The sequence below is a fragment of the Gymnogyps californianus genome, chromosome 17, assembly GCF_018139145.2.
Source record: "Gymnogyps californianus isolate 813 chromosome 17, ASM1813914v2, whole genome shotgun sequence".
NCBI lineage: Eukaryota > Metazoa > Chordata > Aves > Accipitriformes > Cathartidae > Gymnogyps > Gymnogyps californianus.
In genome coordinates this window covers 3292336-3313056 of record NC_059487.1, presented here as the reverse complement: position 1 = coordinate 3313056, position 20721 = coordinate 3292336, and the positions used below count along the sequence as shown (strand labels likewise).

Genomic DNA, 20721 nt, shown 5'->3' with positions numbered 1-20721 from the left:
GCTCCTCCTGCTTGGGAAGGTGCTGCAGGTCGGTAGCAGTAAGGAATGGCTGTGTCACTGCCCTGTCTCCTGCTCAGTTTGAAGGTGTCCCCACCTACCCGGACATCGGGCGAATGTGGAGCATCGTTGACAAGTACAAAGTGACCAAGTTCTACACAGCACCCACAGCTGTCCGGCTGCTGATGAAGTATGGGGAAGAGCCCGTCAAAAAGTGAGTGCCAGTCCCCAGTGGCATGGGGACCCCTGGCTCTGGCATAGCCAGAGGCTCCCGATGGGGACCGGGGGCCCCAGCTTCCTCTCTGAGCAGCAGCTTCCCCAGCATACTTTCTGAAGAGACCAGGATCTTCTGCCTTCTACCCAGCAATATGCAGGCCATGTTTCTGCCCTCCCACCACTAACTTCGTTATGCCACTTCTGAGCAGATCCTCCTCTTTCACTGTAAGCTGCAGCTAAGCTCTGAGATTGCAGGTTCTCCCAGCTCCTGACCCAAAGCTCACAGAGGTGTGCTGGGCAGAGAGCCCCTCCGCATGCTGCTCCTTGGCCCAGGGAAGGGAAGGAGCAGAGTCAAGCAGGAGCTTGGAGTGGGAGCCACCAAAATCACAGAGGTCTCCTTTCTTCCCCGATGGAAGAGGGCTGAGAAGGGACTGAACCATGCCTGGAAGCCCCAAGTACACTTTGGGTAGCCCAGGGGTTCCCGCAGGCTCTGGTGTGCGGCAGGCTCACAGCCGCTGCTCTCCATGGCCTGCCGAGCCCCTGCCAGCCCCCTCCTCTCTGCAGGCACAGCAGGAAGTCTCTGAAGGTGCTGGGGAGCGTCGGCGAGCCCATCAACCCTGAAGCCTGGCTGTGGTACTACCGCGTGGTGGGAGAAGAGAGGTGCCCCATTGTGGACACGTTCTGGCAGACAGAGACAGTGAGTCCTCGCCTGGGTGTCCCTGGGACCTCTCTTTCCCTTGTGCTCCCCGCAGGGTGTCTTTGCACGTTTGCCGTAGTGTTTGTTTGGTTCTATGTGTACTAGTTGTTTTGCTTGCCCAGGAGACTCTGGTTCCCCTCTTCTCTTTCTTTCCTGGACCTCAAACAGGCTCCAAGGGGAGACCTTCCTCTCCAAAGGGTCCCTGCCAAGGTCTGCTCTGGACCCTGCTCTCCTCCCCCTGTGTCTCTCCCCCAGCAGCTCCAAAGCTTTGTGCCCAAACACAGGCTCCCTGTCCCCTGCGTATCCTTCCCAAGGCCCTGTCTCCACAACTGCCCCGAGCAGCCTGTGTCTGACCGGGACGTGACGTGACCAGAGCTGATGCAAACAGCCGTGGGACGGGCTGGCATGGCCCAACTCACTCGTTTTTGCCTCTCTTCGCAGGGTGGCCACATGCTGACACCCCTCCCTGCCGCCACCCCCATGAAGCCAGGCTCTGCCGTGAGTACTTCTGTTCTCCTCCCCAGGGGCAGGGAGGGCTCCCCGGGGCCGCAGCAAGGCACTGCAGCAGCAGCTGGCACTGTCTGTACCACGGCCTGGTGGTTACCAGCCTGCCAGGGCGGTCGTGGGACGGCGCTGCATGCGGGGAGGTGGCTGCCACCCAAAATCCCAGGCCTGGCCCCATGCAGCTGCACTCACAGGCCCCACATGCCACAGCCTCTCCAAAGCTGCCCTTGCTCTGCCTCCCGCTCCCTCTGGTTCATGGGGTTTTAATGCGTGGCCTCACCTCCATGTCTCCTTGCTCTCTGGTCCCATGGCAGACGTTCCCCTTCTTCGGTGTGGTCCCTGCCATCTTGAACGAGTCGGGGGAAGAGCTGGAAGGAGAAGCAGAAGGCTACCTGGTAAAGATCTTCCCCACCCTCCCCTTGTCTGTTCCCCATGAGCTCTGGGACCTTCCTGGTAGCATACACACATCTCTGCTTACTCTGGGTCCGCACAAGGGACCCCCTTGGGTGGTAGGAGCTTCCTTCAGTGCCGTAACTCGCTGGGAGTTTTATGCTGTAAACAAACTGTTCAACTGATCCTTCAATGCACTTGCACACATGGGCAAGGCAGGAGGACGGGAACAACTTTTCAGCCAAGCTCCTTCCACCTTGCCGAGCCTGGCAAGACTTTCCCAGTAGATTGGTGCCGGGCAGCAAGTGTCTGAGTGTCATCACTCATGGCTGTCTCTCTAGCGTCTCTATCACCACATGCAAAGACTGCATGCATCTCTATCGCCGTGGTGCAAAGCCTGGGTTATTGGTTTTGCTCTCGCTGACTCAGGTCTGCATTTTTCACCATCAGGTATTTAAGCAGCCCTGGCCGGGAATAATGCGCACACTGTATGGAAACCACCAGCAATTTGAAACCACATACTTCAAGAAATTCCCTGGGTACTATGTGACAGGCGATGGTAAGGTGGTCCGGGGATTGCGTGGCTGCAGAGGCCTGGGGACAGCAATTTAAATCTTGCCGTGTCCTGGCCTCAGAATCCCTTATCAGTTGCTCCAAGGGCTGGCACCGCTTCCTCACACTGTCATTTCTGGCTATTTTTAGGTTGCAGGAGAGATAAAGATGGTTATTACTGGATCACAGGGCGAATTGATGACATGTTGAATGTTTCTGGTAAGAACGAGTTTTGTCTTCAGTGGGGACCAACGTGCTTTCTGACACTAGTTAAGAGAGACACCTTGCTTTATGGGGGATGGTTCTGCATCCATGACTCTCCCCTCAAAGCAACCTGTCCTCAAAGTGGATCTAACTGCTGGGTCAAGGTTATTTCCGAGATAGACGAGTCTGTGACTTGGTGACTTTCTGCATCATTTCCTCTGGAGACAATGCACTGGAGGGAGGGAACCTTCTGTAACCTCTTAGAGGAGGTCCTTAACCAGCCAAGGTGCCTCTGTGCTGAAGGATTTAGGGCCATAGGGAATCACAGAGGTTGGGCAGGACCATGTGGTCCCTAATCCAACCTGCTGCTCCATGTAGGGCTAACCTCAAAGCTGGATCAGGCTGCTCGGAGCTCTGTCTACAGAGGTGGAGATTCTCCCACCTCTCTTGACTACTGAGTCTTTGAGATTCAGCTGCTTCTCAGCCCATCATTTTCCATATACTGCATTTACTAGCTCCCTCCCTCCTTTCCTGGCGGCTGTAGCCTACAGGTACTGCTGGCTGTGAGATGCTGCTGTACTTGTCCCTGGATCAAACTAGATCCTTTCATCTGACCAGCAGTGCTTGATCCTCCACCAGCTGATCATTCTGGGAGTTGACTACCTTCCCGTGGTTTTCTGTGACAGCAGTCCCAGGGTGGAATGTCAGAGCACAGGTACAGGAGCAGAGGTGTGCAGGAGTGAGTTGTGCCCCTGCCCCAAGATGTGGAGCGTCGTTTCATCTCCCCATGGCGATGAGCTGGAGCCGTGCATGGCAGGGCCGGTTCCTGGGCTCTGCAGATCCAGCCTCTTCCTCTGCACCTTCCAGCTGACCATGCAGGCAGGTCTCCTCTTACCAAATCCGGCTCCTCCTCAGCCTGTTCTTTGTTTAATCCCATGGCTGTGAACAGTTCATGATCTGTTGAAGGAGCCTAAAGGTGGGAGGGAGAACAGCCAGGGGAGGTGGCCTTGCTCTGCAGGGGAGGGATACCTGGCAGCCTTTGGGGCAGCCCAGCCCCTGCACTGCTGAAACGAGTTTCTCTCTCTTAACTGTTGTCTTTTCTCAAGCAAATGAAATCGATGTTCTCAAACCTATAGTTTACGGCCTTTTACACCTGCAGACCTCTTCCTCCCAGCTGCTGGGAGGCTGCAGGACCCCAGCCCTGTGCAGGTCTGTAAAGCACTGCCTCTCCTTGCTTCCAGGCCACTTGCTGAGCACCACAGAGGTGGAGTCAGCCTTGCTTGACCATGCCGCCATCTCGGAGGCCGCAGTGGTCGGCCACCCACACCCCCTGAAAGGCGAGTGCCTCTACTGCTTCGTGACCCTGAGAGACGGCCACGAGTTCACCAAAAACCTGACGGATGAGCTGAAAAAAAAAGGTAGTAACAGCCAAATATTTGGGAAGGTTACGGGGCAGGGACAGGGAGGACAGTGCTGGGCGGGTGATGGAGGGGTTAAGGGCTTGGGTGCTTGAACAGGGATGCGTGTAGTCTGGGGAATGCAGTGTGGACAACTGTGACAAGGTGCCCCCTCTGATTAGAGAGCACGGCTGGCGAAGACTAAAATTAGTTCTCCTGGCCTTTGGCTGCTCATGTGATGCCATCTCTACCTCTTGGGAGTTGGCAGCCACGTGAAGGCCTGCGGTACCCGGCAGGCTCTCGTTTGCAGCAGTGCTCTCCTGCGTGGGCACGGCTCTACCTGGCAGGTTTTGACTCGCTGTGAGGATCGTTTGGTTGCTTTGGGGTAGTGCTCTGGGTGTTTGTGCTCTGGTCTCAAGGGAGCTCTTTCATTGCCACAACAGACTGCAGTATTTAACGCATGAAATGGACCCATGGCAGTTTCTTCTCTGTAGGAACCCAAGGGTGAATCAGTCCTTGCTCTGTCAAAATGGTAATAGTGATTGGTGTAGCCATTATAGAGGTCTCTTGAAGATGGAAAGAATGAAAAAATGCACACTCTTGCCTTTGGGGAGACGTGCGTATAGCCCCGTTGGCATTGCAGGTCTTGCTGCCTGCCCCCCCAGCCCGGAGGCTCGGGTGCAGCAGCCCTAGGCACTGCCCTACCAGGTTCTCTAGGAGCTGGGCTCTGCATGTCTTAGCTTGGTTATCCTGCCTGAAAAGGATGTGTGTGGTATCTCCTAGTCTGTACAATGAAAATATCTCTCTCTGTCTTTTTTTTTTTTTTTGCAGTCAGAGAAAAAATCGGACCGATAGCAACACCTGATTATATCCAGTATGCCCCTAGCCTGCCCAAAACCCGCTCAGGTAAGGGGCCCAGTGACAGTGCTGGGGAGGACTGAGTAGTTCCTGCCAGTGGAAGGAAATCAGCCCTAAATTGCTTGTCCAGGGCCACTCAAATTCAGGAGGGGGCAACCTCAGGGCAAGCAAGATGCTGCAGGTCTGGGCACTCCCTACTCCTGCTAAGGATGCTGAAGAGATTCTGACTCTTGCTTTCCTTTCATGGCTATCATTACAGGAAAGATTACCCGACGGATATTAAGGAAGATTGCCAAAAATGACCAAGATCTGGGGGACATCTCCACCTTGGCAAACCCGGGCATCATAAAACATCTTTTCAACAGCAGATGTGACACTAAACAGTAGCAGCGTGACCTGTCCCTGCTGAGCGGAACTGTAGCAGCAGCAGCGTCCTGATGAGCAGGGCCCTTGAATAACCACTGTCTGCCCTGGGAAGGAAACCTTCACCTGTTGAATTGAATGTACAAATGTTACGAACGAGGGAAAGGCTGGCTCTGGAGAGGCCGTGTCTCACTAGCGTGTCCATGCCGTGAAGGAGCGTGTGCATTGTGTTCCAGATAGGTATTGTACATCTGAGGTTCAGCCTTGTGCACAGAGGGACTTGTCCTCCTCCCTTTTCAGCACCTCGTTCTTGATTTTTAATTTTATTTTTTGGGGTGGGGTGGGTGTTAATTACCTTTATGTATTTGAGGGGCCCTGGCACCTTGCGCACAGTGGGAAGGAACTTTGGGGGTTGGAGGGGAAGTGGTGCTGGAGTTACTCAATGCAGGCAGGCAAGGGAGGTGCATCTGCCACAGCCCACACGCCAGCTAAGCTTCCTTTTCTACTTGGAGTGCTGTGAGCTGCAGGAGAACTTAAAAACACTCTCACATCATAACCGTATAGCTGACTTTTAGCCTTGCATCCACTCTCCAAGCCTGTTGCTAGCCGAGGTCCCCTAGCCTGAAAGGGAGTGGGGCAAGGCTCAAGGGAGCTCTGTACTTTGAACAGGCTTTTTAGAGCAATTTGGTACCAAGACCTGCTTCTTCCTAACTGCATGGTGCCAGCTGGTGCGCTTTTCCCAGTCCAGGGTCCTTCACTGGCCATGGACACAGTAGGGAGCCACGTATGGTCTAGGAGGAGAAGTCTTGGTCTGACCACAGAGCACCACTTGCACCCGCTCTGCTGCCACCAGCTCTCAGCTGAGCTCAGAGGCTGCGCAGCTGGGTGCTCCTTTTGCATCCTGGGGTAGGAGTGGGTGCTGTTGATACCAAAGGATGGAGGGAAAACAAAGCCATGGAGAGGCACCTTTCCCACTGCAGGCAAACCAGGCGCTGGGTTATAGCGCACCACAACCATTGCTACAGCAAACGAACCAAGGCAGGCAGGGCTTGGATTTCCTCATCAGGAAAAAAATGGTGGAAGATGTTTAAAGTTAGCTTTTGCTTAAATCTGACATGGCTTTATGATGATGAGAGCAAAAAACCCAAAACCTCTAGCCCAAGAGCCTGAACATCACAAGGGTACTGCCAAAGCCATTCTTCAAATTAATTACATTTAACTCCAGCCCTGGGTCGAGCTGGGAGAGATACCTCCTTTGTAATGTCTGTATGAAAATTGCATGTGAACTGTTTGTTTTTGCACTTAAACCAAAGGAGAAACAGGCTTTCAAACTTGCTGCAACAGCTGTTTTGGCGAGTGCCAACGTACAGGCCTTACCTGCAAACTGAGCTGACTTTTGGCTCGGCTGGAAAGGATGAGGCAACTGCCTCTGAGGCTGGTTGCTCAGGGCAAGCGTTGCAGGTGCTCTGGTGGGCTGCTGTCCAAGTCCCAAGTCGCACTTCTTACCTGCTGCTCTCACTGGCACAGCACTTGTCTGTGATCTATAACCTCACTGCGTGCCAGTGTCCCACGTGCCCCCCAGCTCTGTACCACTGGATTGTGCCACCTCATTGACAAGGATTCCTACATCATCTCTCCTCCTCTGTTACTCTTTGTCTGCTATGTAATTTTGGCTGGAAACAGCTAGAATTTTATGCAAAATGGAATAAAATTCAAGGAAACAAAATGGAAACAGGCTTAGAGTATGTGCATGGGGTTGTAGGTGCTTGTCTGCTGTGCGGGTGCTCAGACATTGCTGTTGGACCTGCTGTGCCATAAGCAGGGTAGGCTTTTGGGGATGGGGAGGGGTAGGTTACTGCTGGTGTGATGCTTTTTCATGGACTGGGATTTACAGGCTGTGATTCAGCCTGTGCTGCTGCTCTGCACTGGGGCAAGGGCAGCAGCTCTGGCTCCAGGGCTGGAGCCTGTGCCTCAGTTTCTCCCTGGTCTCCAGCCACCATTGTTCCACTAAGGAAAGCACAAAACAGTGCGACACCCATCTGCCATCACCTGCCATGCAGGACCAACACCAGGGAGACAGACAAACGCCCAAGGAAGCTCAGGGCTGTTGATAGCTGCCTCACCTCCACACCAGGCCTGGTTCTCACCAGCAATGGATTCAAGCCTCTGCCTCCACTCTGTGGTCCCCAGTGTCACCTTCAGCTCAGGCCTCACCAGCAGCTGCCTCCAGCAGCGTAGGGGCCCTGCTACAGTGCTCTCCTGCTCCTCACAGCTGCATCTAACCTTGTGCCCTTGCTGCTGCAGCAAACTGCAGTGTCACAGCCCCAGGCTGAGCATGTTTCCTCCTGGAGACTGTCTTACCCAGCACACCTCACCCCAGCAGCTCTCCATCCACTGGTGGTGCTGGGCCAGCACTGTGGAGCCAAGGCACATCTCCAGCACAGTGCTATGCAGCCTTACAGCAACCAGAGCAGAAACTGGTGTGAAGGTACATGAAAGGGCCATGCCCAGGTGTACGGCTGCCCAGAAGCCGTGCCTGGCCAAGGAGAAGGCAAACACCTCCCCTTTGCATCGTCTCAGACAAAATTGGCACAAGAACAGTGTTCAGAGTGCACGTATGTTTTAATCTCTGGCTGGGGGTAATCAACCCCACAACAAAACAACCACCCCGGAATCATAAAATCAGTCACACTTACAGAACTGAACTCTTTCCAAGGTGAAAGATTGACAACTGAAGCACACAGCGCCGCCGCACAGCAGCAATGGGCCCAGCAGGGTGCAGGTCTGTTCATCAGCACGTTCATTCCTCAGGAATACTAGCGTAAACGCTGCTTCTCTCTGGTGTCACTAAAAGGGTAGAGCTGAGGCTGCCTGGGTGCTTTACCAGGGCACTGCCAGAAAGGTGCATCTTTTATGTTTCCTCTTGAACTACTCGGCTGAGGAGGAAGAGGGGCTGGAGGAAGAGGCAAAAGCCCATGGGATGGAGAGGTGGCACTCTGCTGTGTCCCTCCACTGCTGCGCTGTTCCCACTGATTCATGAAAGCTGGAGGGAGACACGTCTCACCACCCACTGGTGCTGGTCCCAGAGTGAAGCGCTTGGCAGCTGGGGCTGCACTCACTCAGCCTCTCCTGCAATTCCATCACTTCCCCACTGCAAAGCTCCCAGTCTCAGCCTGCCCCATGTCCCAGCAGGACCATTACCGAGGTCAGGGCTCCCTAACACTGCTCTTGGGCTGCATGTGCCACAGCAGACCAGGCCGTAGTGCTTGTGGCACAAGCCCTCAGGGATTCGGGGTTTATCGACACACTGGCTGTGACACAAGGCTCCAATTCAGCATCGTGCTGGGATCTGCCACCATCGTTGAGGGATTCTTGTGCCAACCTGTGGGGATCTGCTGGACAAGGCTGCAGGAGGCAATGGGAGCAGATACAACCCACCCCAGATGCATTCTGCACTGCTGCCTGCCTTGTGTAGCACAGAGGCACTATTTGGGATGAGTACCCAGTCCAACAAAGCAGGAGTTGGGCAAAGCAAAAGCAGACAAGAGGCCCTTGGGCAAATTACACCAGGGCAGCTGCCCTTGTGCAGGAATCCTGAGGATCCTCAGGCACAAGGAAAAGTAGAAATCAGGGCAGCAGCAGCACCTGAAGGAGGGCTGGAGGGGCCATGGGCACGTGGAGCTGGGCTCCCCTCTTTAATCTGGAAAGCACCAAGGTACTGGGCCACAAATCCCACAGATGAAGGCTGTTACTTGCACATCCACCGTTCTCCTGCCATTCCCTAGGCTTTGGGTTTGTGTGTCTCCAGAAATAACGCAGCATCAAGGAGCACGAAACTGGGAATAGCGTGAGTGCCTGTTGTGGCACATTCACCCTTCAGCTTTGCTGTGCGTACCCCCGCCCGCAGGCTAGACCGCAGGGGAACACCCAGACCAGTGCAGTCCTGGGAGGTCACAGCTGGGATGCAGAGCAGGCAGAGCAAGGGAGTCCCTTCTTCCTGCAGGAGGAATTGCAGAGAAGCTGGGGCCAGCACGCAGGACGTTTGAGCAGTTGTGTCCACGCAGTCCCTCCTCCCAGTCCCCAGCACGTCAGACCTTGGTAAGCGCACCCTAAGGAGAACAGCCCTGTGGCGCATCAGCTCTTTGGGCAGCAGAGCGAGGTGGGCGGGATGGAGCATCACCTCCTCACACCAAGTAAGGAGTGTCCAGCACTGCCACCCCAGCCGCTACCCCGCCGTCTGCATGCTCGATGGCCTTCGTCCGCAGGAGGTGGCCGACAGCCTTGTTCATCACCATCTCCTTGCCCTGTCTGCAAAGAAAAGGGCAACTGAGCACCTGCAGAGCAGAAAGCTTATGGCATTTCATCTTGCACAATTTGATTCACGTTCCCTGCCACAGCGCAGGGCAGGTAACTGGCACGTAAAAGCCCCAGGGCTAATGCAGAGGTCTCTGCGGACAACAGAGCCGCGCCTGTTTTGTGCCTGGCAGCGACCGTGCCCTTTCTCAGCTGGGCCATTTTGGTCTGATTGCTCTGCACACAGGCAGTGTCAGGTTCTGAACGCTGCCAGAGTACATTTGTTTCTAAAATTGTACGAGAAGGACTTTAATTTATAAGCTATGGAAACATTCTATGGGCCTATGAGGGTTTTAAACAAAAGCAGCAGCTATTTAGGGTTGAACACAACCGCATTAAGCCTTCAGATATTTCTGAGATCGCCAGGGCTTCAGAAAAACATGTGGCTGCATCCAGAACCCGAGAAGTGCTCCCAGAAATCAGGGATGAGACACACCAGTTCCACGTGACCATTACACCGCCAGCACCAGCTCTGCGGTTTTTCAACAGCTCATTTGGCAGCAGGTACAGAGCAGCAGTTCAGCGTCCGAACGCGTGCTCAGAGAGCTGCTGCCAGGGGCAGAGACTGAACGGTCACGCCTGTCCCCTGTACTTCCACCTCCCCAGAGACGTCTGCCCTGCTGCTGTGCTCGGACAGCGCAGAGGGGAAAAAACTCCCAACCCAAGTGCCGGGTGGAGCAGGTAACCACCTCGTAACGCAAGCACGTCTCTCACCTGACATAGACACCAAAAATACCAAGCTCTGAGATGCACTTGGACACTTGTAGGGGACTGTGAGCCCTCAGCAAGTAATTCATTGCTGGCTGTGGTTTGATCTTATCCATCAAGATGTAGGAGGTTCTCTCAGGGCTGTCTCTAATCTTCTCCAGAACCTGCCTGAGCTCTTCACCATAGAGGTTGTTCCCTAACAACAAAACCAGCAAGTCAAGCGCTTCCCAGCACAGCAGAAGCCTTTGGCCCCAGCTATGCAGCCCCGGCAGCCCAAACAGACGCAGCCTTTGCCTCCCCACGTGCTGCTTGGGCTCCCCACACCCCAGCTCCGGGGCCTAGGGAGCTCCTCCAGGAGCAGCACCACCTTACTGCCACAACTAGTCCCCATGGCTACAAGTAGCTACAAGCCACCCCACCCCACCTTTTATCCCTCAGCACAGGACCAGGAGCCATCACAGAGCTACTGCCTCTCCTGGATACAGCACGAACCGCAACGAAAACCCACACGGACCCAGTCCAGCTCATACCTCCACCTTCTCGCTGCGGCTTCAGCACAAACCGGTCAGGGTCAGCAATAGCCGTGGCAGCTATCTTGTCACCCTCTTCACCCTGGCAGGAAAGGATGGCAACAGCAAAGCATCAGGGAGGAGCAGGGACTCCTTGACAGACCCCTCTGAGCAGGATCAACAGGGTCCCCCAGGGACCACAACAAAGCCCTCTCATCTTCTTAACCAAAAAGAAACATCACGCAGGCCAAGCACATGTCTTCATTCCTGCTCCAGCTCTGCTCACACTCACCATGTCCAGGGAATAGAGTCCAGCAAACGTTGCTCTTATTCGAGCGACAGCCTCGGCACGGCCAGGCAGCAATCTCTCCAGCGTCCCTGGCCGGCTCAGCTCCTGCTGGACCTTCTTGGTGCCTGCGAGTTGGGTAGCAATGTCAGGGCACTTCACTGCCCTTGATCTCTCCAGCAATAACCGTGCCTCCCAGTTCTGGGACAGAAAGAGAGCAATCATCCCATCAGCAAAAAAAAAAAAAAAAAAAAAAAAAAGTTTTCTCCACTCTTTTCTGTTCAGTTATTGACATACGATCTGCCTCCTCCCTCCCTGGCTGGCTGGGATGGGGGTGGGAATAGCACTCCGGAGACAAGCAGACATGCATACATGGATTTCCCACTACCTCTGGAAACAGCACAGCCAGGTTATTCCACTGCCTTTGCGTGCACCCCCCTCCCCAGCTTCTCCAGTGCTGCCACCTCCAGACAACAGCAAGATCTGGTCTGTATTATTATTACCTGCAGCCTAATAGTCCTAGTAGAGGACAGAGTGTGATCTGTAGCTCAAGTCTAAACCCTTTAAGCAGGTGCTAATACCTGTGTTAACCCATATTGTACAGAAGCAATTCAGTGCTGCGGTAAGAGGTCACCATATGCGTGGTTATTGGAGAAGGAAGCCACTCATTTTTCTTACTGCACGAGTGCCAGGGACACCCACGTGCACTGCAGAGTCACAGCTTCCCAACGCTATCAGCCACACCAGACAGGACTAACCCCACCCAGGACAGGACAGATGCCCCTGGGATCACGAGACGTTTCAAACTTGCTGGGCAAGGCCACAGCGTGGGCAGCTTCTCGGAGCAGAGTCTGACCTGCTGGTCGTAGTTCTTTGGCACGTAGCCCTCTCTGTAGTACACCACTGCTACCTCCTGGCCGTCCCTGGAACAGAAACCAGAAGCGTTCACAGAACCAGGCCCATCCCTGCCCACCTCTGCCCGAACCCCCCAGCACCAAGGGGGCTGCAATGGCGTCGGGCAGGCAACGCTTTGCCCCTTCTCCTTGGCCTGCCTGGGCTGTTCTGCTCCTGCCTGGCTCTGCCAGAGAAAGCTGAGGACTGCAAGCCCTGGCTCCTCTCCACTGAGCCCCAACCAGCTTGCTCTGTCCTGAGACACAGGGCGCTGACACCTGGCCTCTGCCCTGACTAACCAAAGTCTCAATAATTCAGGCACCCAGCCCAGCAGGGAGGCAAGAATCTAAATTTTTTAATAGCTTTTGCCACCGGGAGTGAGGCCTGGGAGATTCTTGACGGTGGGAGGGAACGGGGGCCTTCTCCAGTGCAAATTCAAGGCAGGACACCAACTCAGCAACCTGCCCAGGCGCCAAAACATCCTGCCAGGGCAGGGCCGTCAGTGTACCTGTAGCACCACACACCCAAGCTTTGGCCACACAAACTGTGCGCACCGTCAGGGAAAGCGGCACAGAAACTGCTGGCAGCCAGGCAGTGTAATTGTAAAGGCATTCATCTGTAAAAGGAGAGGATGCTCTGGAGGAAGTACAGTGGATACACTTTCCCCTTAACTGTCTGGCGATGACAAATGTGTTGTTAATTAAACACAGGAGAGGCACCAAAGGTCAAACCATGGAAAAATTAGCCTAACTACAGAAAAAACATTGGCATGAAACAGTATCTTCCTTTAGGCTTGTACAGCTCCAAGCACATTACCCTGGAAACAGGACAAACGTCACACTTGGGACCAACTACCAGCACTTGGAGTCTGCGACCTGCACGTCCTGGCCTCCACAGGGAGCAGGCAAGACGCTGAGCGCATTCAAAACCAACAGATACCATAAGGACATGTAATGCTTTCTCCACTAGCACTAATAACCCAGTCCAACTCCCACTGGCAGAGCATCACGTGAACAGTAAACAGGAAATGTCTTTGTGGAAGCCTCTGAAATAGCCAGGATCTTTTCGTAGCAGATGTATGGGGAGGAAGTAAAGATCCCACAGAGCTCTGAAGGCTGCGGCTTGAAGGAGGGAAATTATGTTTCCAGCTGTAAGGGACTGATGTGTGTATGCAAAATCTCACCACTGTGAAAATAAAATCATTTCAGCTCCCAGGGGAAGCAGCAGCAGCAGCCTGGAGCATGGAAGAGAACTGCTTTCTCAGAAAGTCACTATTTACACTCAAAACATACCACCAGCTTTGGTTGAAAATTCCCATTTACAGCCCTGTGTGCCCAACACACAGCCAGGAACGCGCACCTTGGCTCATACTCACATATACAGCCTCTTGGCATCATCGAGAGACCCCTTTTCAAACACATCTCGGAAGCGCCTCCTGATGACCCGAATATCCCTGTTAAGAGAGGAGTGGGAGAGTCATCAAGCTGGGCACGGTTACTTGAGGTAGAAATCACAGATGGAACCGGTGGCTCCAGCAGGAGGATCTGTAGGCTCCTTCACAAATAACCTCAGGCTTTGTACTATGGAGCAGGAGGCATCCTACAGGCCAAAACAGTCCCCATTTTCAGCACCCATCCTATGTCTCCAGCCCAAACACTGCAGGAAGCAGAATACATGCCTGAACACCCTGGATTTTTCCATACTCACCTTTCTACCTCCTAAAATGTTTCTAAGAGAAGTCAGTATTTTGCGTTTTTTTTATCCCTACACGACAGATGATTCACTCACTGTTGGCTTCAAAGCCAAGAGGTGCAGACAGACGAGTGACTTCCTACATGTTTTATCTCCTTCACGCTTTATAGTCTTTACTCCACACAGCGGCAGTGTGGACTTGCTGATCTGGAGACGCAGCACGATACACCTCCCACTGCTCCAGCACAGGCTCAGGGCTAGATCTCATCAAAACACTTCCTCGTCCCGAGTTCTTTACTCCACTGCCGCGTTGCTTACTTTGCCCAGATCTTTCACAATGGGTTTGAAGCTTCGTTAATTAAGCTTTTATGAAATACCCTGTGCCCAATCCCAAGTCAGACAGCAGGCAGGACCCTCACTAACCCCGCTCTGCTCCTTGTTGTCTCGCCTAAGAGACTTGGCCCACAGAAAAGCTACCACTGGTGCAGCTCTGAGGACTACACAGGCACAAAATCAGCAAGGAATCAGCCCTAGAGACCAGAGGCTTTGACGGCTGCTGGCACTTCCAGTGAAGAGCTGGCAAGAGGCTTTGGGAGGTTGGTGAGAAGACAAAGGTGGGTGCTGAGGCTAGGCAGGACGCCACCAAAGGAACGCTGAAGAGAGCTTTGTAACAGACCACAGAGGTAAGTCCAAGATAAAGGCTGCCCTGTTACACACCAAGACATGCCCTCTCACAGTCCCAGAAACTATAAAGTGTTTTGACTTTTTCCTTGAGTAGGTGACAAAGTAAAAAGCAAACGGATTCTGCACACCTCCATCTTTCCCTGGCCTGCTCCTACACTCCCGCCGCCATGCTGTGCCTGCTGGAGAGCCTGGAGATGCCCCACAAGCTGCCTTGAGTGAAACACCATGATCTGGCAGCAGTTCACTCTGCTTCCCTTTGCCAAAACTGTACCATCGCCTTCCTTTCCCATCCCAGGAAAATTCAACCTTTACCTGTTCCAAAGCTCATTTTCTACACATCGCTGATCAAAAATGTTCCTCTGGACTTCCTCCACCAGAAACAACACCACAGCACTGGAAGAGATACCAAGGACACCATTAAACCCAGAAACACTCCACATATACACCCAGGATCACCAACTTTTGATCTCTGTGATTCAGGCTTCCTGCACTGCTCCTGCTCGTTTTCTCCAGCGTTTCTAAGGGTCAGCATGCAAATGGAGAGCAATACTGATCCTGCGTAATTACAAAACCAGTGCGGGGCATAAGCACTGGGAAGGAGGAAAAGCGAGCTCTGTGCAGGGCTGTTGAACAACACAACTTCTCCAGGGTCCCTCTGCACCTCTCTGCCTTTGCGACATAGCAGCCTTGCGCACTAAGACAACCGCATTGCTCTTCCCAGGGTGCCACAGGCTTTTCGAGAGCGGCTTGTCTAGCAAACAGGCATCTTTCAGAAAGCGCAATTTCAAAACCAAACACGTGCATCCCCAGGGGAGACAAGATAACCCAGCCTCCAGCACCTCCCCTCTCCTTACCTTTGAGAACCGTAGAGCTCCCAGGCTTTCGCAATACCCAAGGCAAGCCCTTTCGATGGGTTGTTGGGCAACAGGCGCGATGCCTCCTTAGACTTTCCCAGCACTTTCAACACCCGCCTGTGGAATAAAAAAAAAAAAAGCTGTAAATACCATGACAGCTCCCAACTGGACTTAGGGAGCAGGAGTTTGGAGAGCACGCAAAGACACGGAGTGCAGCAGGCCACGTGCTACAGCTGCTGCAGCGCCTGGCGGCACGGGCCAGAGATGCTCCCTTACCCGTGGACCGCCCCAGTGCGGGAGGTGAGGCCTCCAAAGCTGGCAGCAATGGTGTTTATTTCTATCTGCTTCAGAGCCGGTGTCCCATCCACCCCACAGTCAAACATGTAATCAGAGCGGTTTATGCCTAAAAACACAGACTGAAACAGAGGGGAGGTGAAGTGGGTTCTCCTGTTGCCTTTAACTGCAAATCCCTTTGATGACCTCACTTCAAAATCCTCCTGGGGCAGATCCAGTCACGTTCATTTTGATAAAAGCCTCTGCAAGATGTGCCCGTGGGTGCTTTGGCCGTTGCTCAGGGCCCACAGCCCTCCTCAGTACACCAGAGGAGTTAACAACACTTGTGAGAGTAAAGGAGCTTCTGCAGGGACAGCCTGTCCGGCGCAGGTCCCGACACGGCACACGTCCTTGCGCTCTCCTGAGACTCCCAGAGGACAAAGACAAGCCATATTAAATCCTCCCAGCCAAGGCCTGACCGTTTCCAGCAGCACTAACCAAAGGGCATGACTGTCAAACAGGGCAAGGTCCTGAGCTCACAGGCTGTAACCGAGACATCGTAGCGTAGGGAGTGACCGGCCTGACCACAGGACAGTTCAAAGCCCACAGCAGCAAGCTTGCAGACAGAGGCCAGGCAATCCCACCGCAATGCAAAGGGGCACGGCTGTCGACAGCTGGGGTCTCCTGCCAAGGTACCTGAGCCAAGCCTTCCTCCAAAACTTGCATGTGGATTCTGAAGAGTCGAGCTGTGAAGTCATCTACCTTGATGGTGCTAGAGAGAAAGACAGACCAGATCAGCCCCCTTACACCGTCACAGAAGAACAAGAAAATTAATTCCTGTCTAGAAAAAAAACCTTACCGGGGACCTTCTCCAGTACAAATGGCAGGGCTGTAGCTAGATCAAGTCCTACAGCACTGTTCAGCATCTCACCATGAATGCACTCTTCATCAAGGGCCACAATGCATAACCATAACACAAATCCAGTTTGCTCAGCACAGCCACTCTACGAAAAGCACCGCTGTGCAGAGGTGACTTTCATTTGCAGGGCAGAGAGATGGGACAAGCAAAAGCAAAGAAACGCAGAAATCTGCAGATACAGGAAAGAAATCAGAAGTCTCTGTGCCTGCACACACAGTTCATACAAGAAGCTTCAGCAGCTTCATCAAATTCCCTGTCCTGTTGAGCTCCAGATCCCGCACACTGTGGTGCCAAGTGCTTCAGTGGCCACGCTAGAGCAAATCCAGCCTTTCTTCAGGGTCCCAAATCCCCGAGCCAACTGTGAGCATCCAAGGAGCTACCCTGAGACACTGCGCAGGAGTCGGCACAGGGCAGGCGTCTGACTGCACGCAAGCCCCAGGTGCTGCGTTCCTTAACCACAGGTATAAACACGCCCCCAGCCGCAAGCTCTGGTCGCAGCCAGCTCTGGAGCAGGCACAAACATTAAAACAGCTCCGAGGGGTCAGGCTTCAGCAAAACAAGAACGATGCTGGAAAACAGTCTCCTTTCCTCTGTCCCGGTGCCAGAGAGCCAGCAGCACCCGCGCAGACAGGCAGCAGGAAGGGAAATGGGTTTTGTGGAAGCATCTGCCCTACAGATTATGGGGGCCACAGTCAGGGATGGTCGCCCCAGCACAGGGCAACAGCCACAGATAAACCCAGCAGAGTTCACGAGCCAGAGCTGACCAGTCCTCCAGCACCCAGAGCTTGCAGGTCCCCTCCCCGGCATGGCTGGGAAAGCAGGGGACACGGGGTGACTGATCAGAGGTAGGTGTGGGGGAAGGAACAAACACCTTCTCTTCATAACTGTGGGCAGGCAGCAGAGCTGGTGGTTATCGGAGAGCCACAGGCAGATGCAAAATGAGACCAAAATGGATTACTAAATCTAGGACTCACAAGAAGCCTCCAGCAATTTGAATTTAAGGCCCAGGGGCCAACAAGCTCACAAGTAAGAATTCACACGCTTGAAACACTGGCAAAATTTAAGATCATTGCAGGGAGTCAACTCTTGGCCAGATATCCCATCTTCTGAGGCCCAAGGGGATCCCAAAACACCGAGACTTGATGGAAATTAATATTAGGACAAATAACACAGCAAAGGAGACAATTTCTGCAGAGGACAGGGATGTCTGCCTCAGCTTGAAGGACATGAACGGATGGAAGGCAGGAATGACTGAAAGGTGATAAATGCTTTGCATTTAAAATATTTCATTAAAATGCAACATGCAAGAAAGTTACCTGGCCAGAGCATGCTCCAGGAATTCTTTGTTTTGACTAATAGCATCCACCAGCAGGTTAAAATCTTGCTGAACAGCATACGCTTGTTCAAACAGGGCACTTGGTACTGCAGATGGGAGCAGCGTGAAGGGAGCATAGTTCACCACCTGCAAACAAGGATGCAGCAGCAGAGCAGTCAGGTCTACACCGTTTAAGCGGGGCTAAAGAGGTGCCTCCTCTGCTTGTCTGAAGCCACCCCTAGCCCCCCTCGGTGCACCCTGGACAGACACATGGCTTCAACCCTGCTGACCCCTGACTTTTGAGGGCTTTGCTTTATGAGCCGTCTGCGGGGCGCTGTGGAGGCAGGAGCAGCTGCTCCAGAGCTCAAGCTGGGCTGAGTGCTCCCCTCTGAAGGATGCTCTGTTTCCACCTTAACTGGACAGCACTGTGTCCAAAACACCTCCGTTTCAGAGAAAAGGTGAATTTGCCAGTCCTGGGTTTTGGCCAACAGAGTCGCTTCCTTTGATCCCTGCTCACTGAGTCCCAGGGGTGACTCTGGACCCCTGGCTCACCCCACAGCTCAGGCACAGGGCCACCCTCAAGGCCAAAATATTACACCAGAGAGAAGTTCCCAATTCACCTTGATTTTTACATGAGAAAAGCGATGCTGGCAGTGTGTTTGGCCTCTCCTCTCAGGCTGCCTCTTCCTCTCACCCTTCAAGGTTCCCTCAGAGCCCTGAGCTGACCATGGGATTGACATCAAGGAACAGCCCCCATGGTGGAGACCTCCCTCCTTGTACCTCTGCCAGCTCCCAGCAGAGCTGCCTGCTTGCCCCCAGGCTCCTCAGGGACCCGTCCCTGACGGTGTCCCACCCCTCTTGCACAGAAGTACTTCTTCCTCCAAGACCCCTCACGGCATCCCCCTCCAACAGGCTGAGCCCGCCATCAGTGCCCCCACCCCAGCCAGCTGCCAGAGATTCACCAGAGGTAATCCCACGCATCAGCCACCCCCGTCCCCATCGCCTTGTCCCAGGCACAGAGAGAAGGCTGACTGGTAGCTGGGAGCACGCCAAAACCAGAGGCCGCTCTGAGAGACACTCCCCTGGTTCAAAGGATCATACGGGTGGCGAGAGGCTGGGAGGGGGATGAACTCCCACCACCACACACATGCAGGGCTCCTGGCAATTTCCCAGACTTTTCCAGATCTATCCCTCTCCTTGGAAAAGGGGAACTGTATCGCAAGGCTGTCTCTCGGGGAGATGCACTCATCAGCAGGATGGGGTATGAGTTATAGCCCCCAGGTCGACCGTGCTTCAGCCAGGCAGCTGACTGCTCGCTGCAAAGCAATGCACGTTGACGAGGGCTCAGCAAACCCCGGGGTGGCAGCCGGCTCCTCCCCGTCCTCCTCTCGCTTTGCTGACTCACACCCCGGCCAGGACCGAACACGTCCCGTGCCTCCGCTCCGGCACTTACATCCGACGCGTTGGGCTCCCCCTCGGTCCGCATCAGCACGCCTTCCAGGAGCGCCGCGTCCACGGCCAGCGACGCTGCCTCCTGGATGGCCGGCTTGTCGCGCAGGACGTCTTCCCACGGCACAGCCATGGCCAGCGCTGAGGAGACGGAGCAGAAGTCACCCACCTGGCCCCCACAGCCTCACCTTCTTTCCCAACAGGCAGTCTGGCCTTGCCCTCTCAGCGGGGACGGCGGCGGGCGGCCCGGGAGGGCCGGGGCGGCACAGAGCTCGGCACCACCCTCGCTGCCCAGCTCAGGCACCGCGGCGGCGGCTGCACACGGGCCCCGCGCCGGATGAAGGCACCTCCACGGCCCCAGCCGAGCCCGTGGCCTGTCCCGGCCGAGGCAGGGCCGAGCACCCGAGCCGAGCCCCGCCTCAGGAGCCGGCACCGCGGACTGCCTCAGGAAGGGCCGTGCGGGACCCCTGCGGCGCTGCAGGGCACGGGCCTGCGCAGGGCCGGGCCGCGACACCCCCTCGCCAGCGCCGCCCGGCCCGCCCTGGGGCAGCCGGGGCACGGCCCAGCACCGGGCCTGCCGCGCGGGGAGCCGGCGGGGAGCCGAGCCGAGCCGAGCCGAGCCGAGCCGAGCCGGCCCGGCCCCCGAGGTGAACGCCGGGCCCCGCGCAGCCCCCGCCACCCCCCTACCTGCTCCCCGCCGCTCCGGTCCGCCGCTCCGGCACGCCTCGCCCGCCACCAGGCGATTGGACAGGCCTCCTACGCTCGCCCCGCCCCGGACACTGATTGGCAGCGCAGCCGACCTATCAGCGCGGGGGGGGACACCACCGCGTGCCAATGCAGCCGACTGGGGACGGGGGGAAGGAGCTGCGGGAGGAGTTGAGAGCGCGCATGCGTGCCTGGAGCAAGGCGGGGCGTGGTACCCCGGCGCGGGGATGCGTCACGGGGAGATGTGACGTCATGTGACGTGTGTCAGGCGGGCGGGAGCAGTGCTGGCGGGGTCTCGAGGCGTCTCATAGGGCTCGGGGAGGCGGGCGGCTCAAGCTAATGGAAACCGCCCTGTGCTTCCAGGGGCGACGCTGCTAACCCACAGAGAGAAAATTTCGGGGCCCTTCCAGGTCATTATCAGCAATAACGACGTCAGACCCCGCAGAGGGGATGTCCACAGCACTGCACAGGCTCCGGGGGAGCCTTGGCGGAGGTGCCCAGGGTGGTCCCCGATGTTCGGTGGGCTGTGGGACCCCTGGGGAAGGACTGCCCCTGCAGAGTGCAACAGGGCTCGCTAGGGACATTCTCCAGAATGGATCCATCACCAGCACCTGATGAGATCATGTCTTGTCTGAGTATTAGGGATCAATAATTTTATGGATTTATTGGGGTAGATCTTGTGCTGGACAGAAATACTCTACAGTGTAGATGCTGAGCACGTTTCCTTGCGGAGCTCCCTGCCTGCCATGATGCCAGTCATCTTCCCACTGGTGTGGACCTGAGGATTGGCGTCCTCACAGGGAGGGCAGCAGGAGAAAGGCCCAGGACCCTGTGACTCGGCGGGGGGGGTGCTGCTCTCCGGGAACAGCCTGACAAAAGCGCAGGTGGTGACAACCATCTGCTGC

General features: G+C 55.1%; 2 protein-coding genes across 3 annotated transcripts in view; one reads left to right on the top strand and one right to left on the bottom strand.

Moving 5' to 3' along the window:
* The window catches only part of ACSS2 (acyl-CoA synthetase short chain family member 2), a 34854-nt gene extending 27916 nt beyond the window's left edge, over positions 1 to 6938 (top strand). For both annotated transcript variants that reach the window (XM_050907233.1, XM_050907232.1), the window contains 9 exons: positions 78 to 211; positions 778 to 910; positions 1352 to 1408; positions 1729 to 1809; positions 2255 to 2363; positions 2507 to 2575; positions 3802 to 3978; positions 4789 to 4863; positions 5075 to 6938. In XM_050907233.1, the coding sequence (XP_050763190.1) occupies positions 78 to 211; positions 778 to 910; positions 1352 to 1408; positions 1729 to 1809; positions 2255 to 2363; positions 2507 to 2575; positions 3802 to 3978; positions 4789 to 4863; positions 5075 to 5202 (963 nt within the window). In that variant the 3' untranslated portion in view covers positions 5203 to 6938. The remainder of the gene's footprint in view (positions 1 to 77; positions 212 to 777; positions 911 to 1351; positions 1409 to 1728; positions 1810 to 2254; positions 2364 to 2506; positions 2576 to 3801; positions 3979 to 4788; positions 4864 to 5074) is intronic.
* Positions 6939 to 7781: 843 nt separating this feature from the next.
* Positions 7782 to 19244, bottom strand: GSS (glutathione synthetase). Its single transcript, XM_050907404.1, has 12 exons — positions 19116 to 19244; positions 17664 to 17809; positions 16125 to 16200; positions 15432 to 15571; positions 15156 to 15272; positions 14614 to 14694; positions 13301 to 13378; positions 11891 to 11957; positions 11041 to 11235; positions 10770 to 10851; positions 10246 to 10435; positions 7782 to 9486 (listed from the first exon to the last, which is right to left on the bottom strand). Exons 1-12 carry the CDS (start codon positions 19242 to 19244, stop codon positions 9363 to 9365), a joined length of 1425 nt encoding a protein of 474 aa, XP_050763361.1. The 3' UTR covers positions 7782 to 9362.
* Positions 19245 to 20721: the final 1477 nt, after the last annotated feature.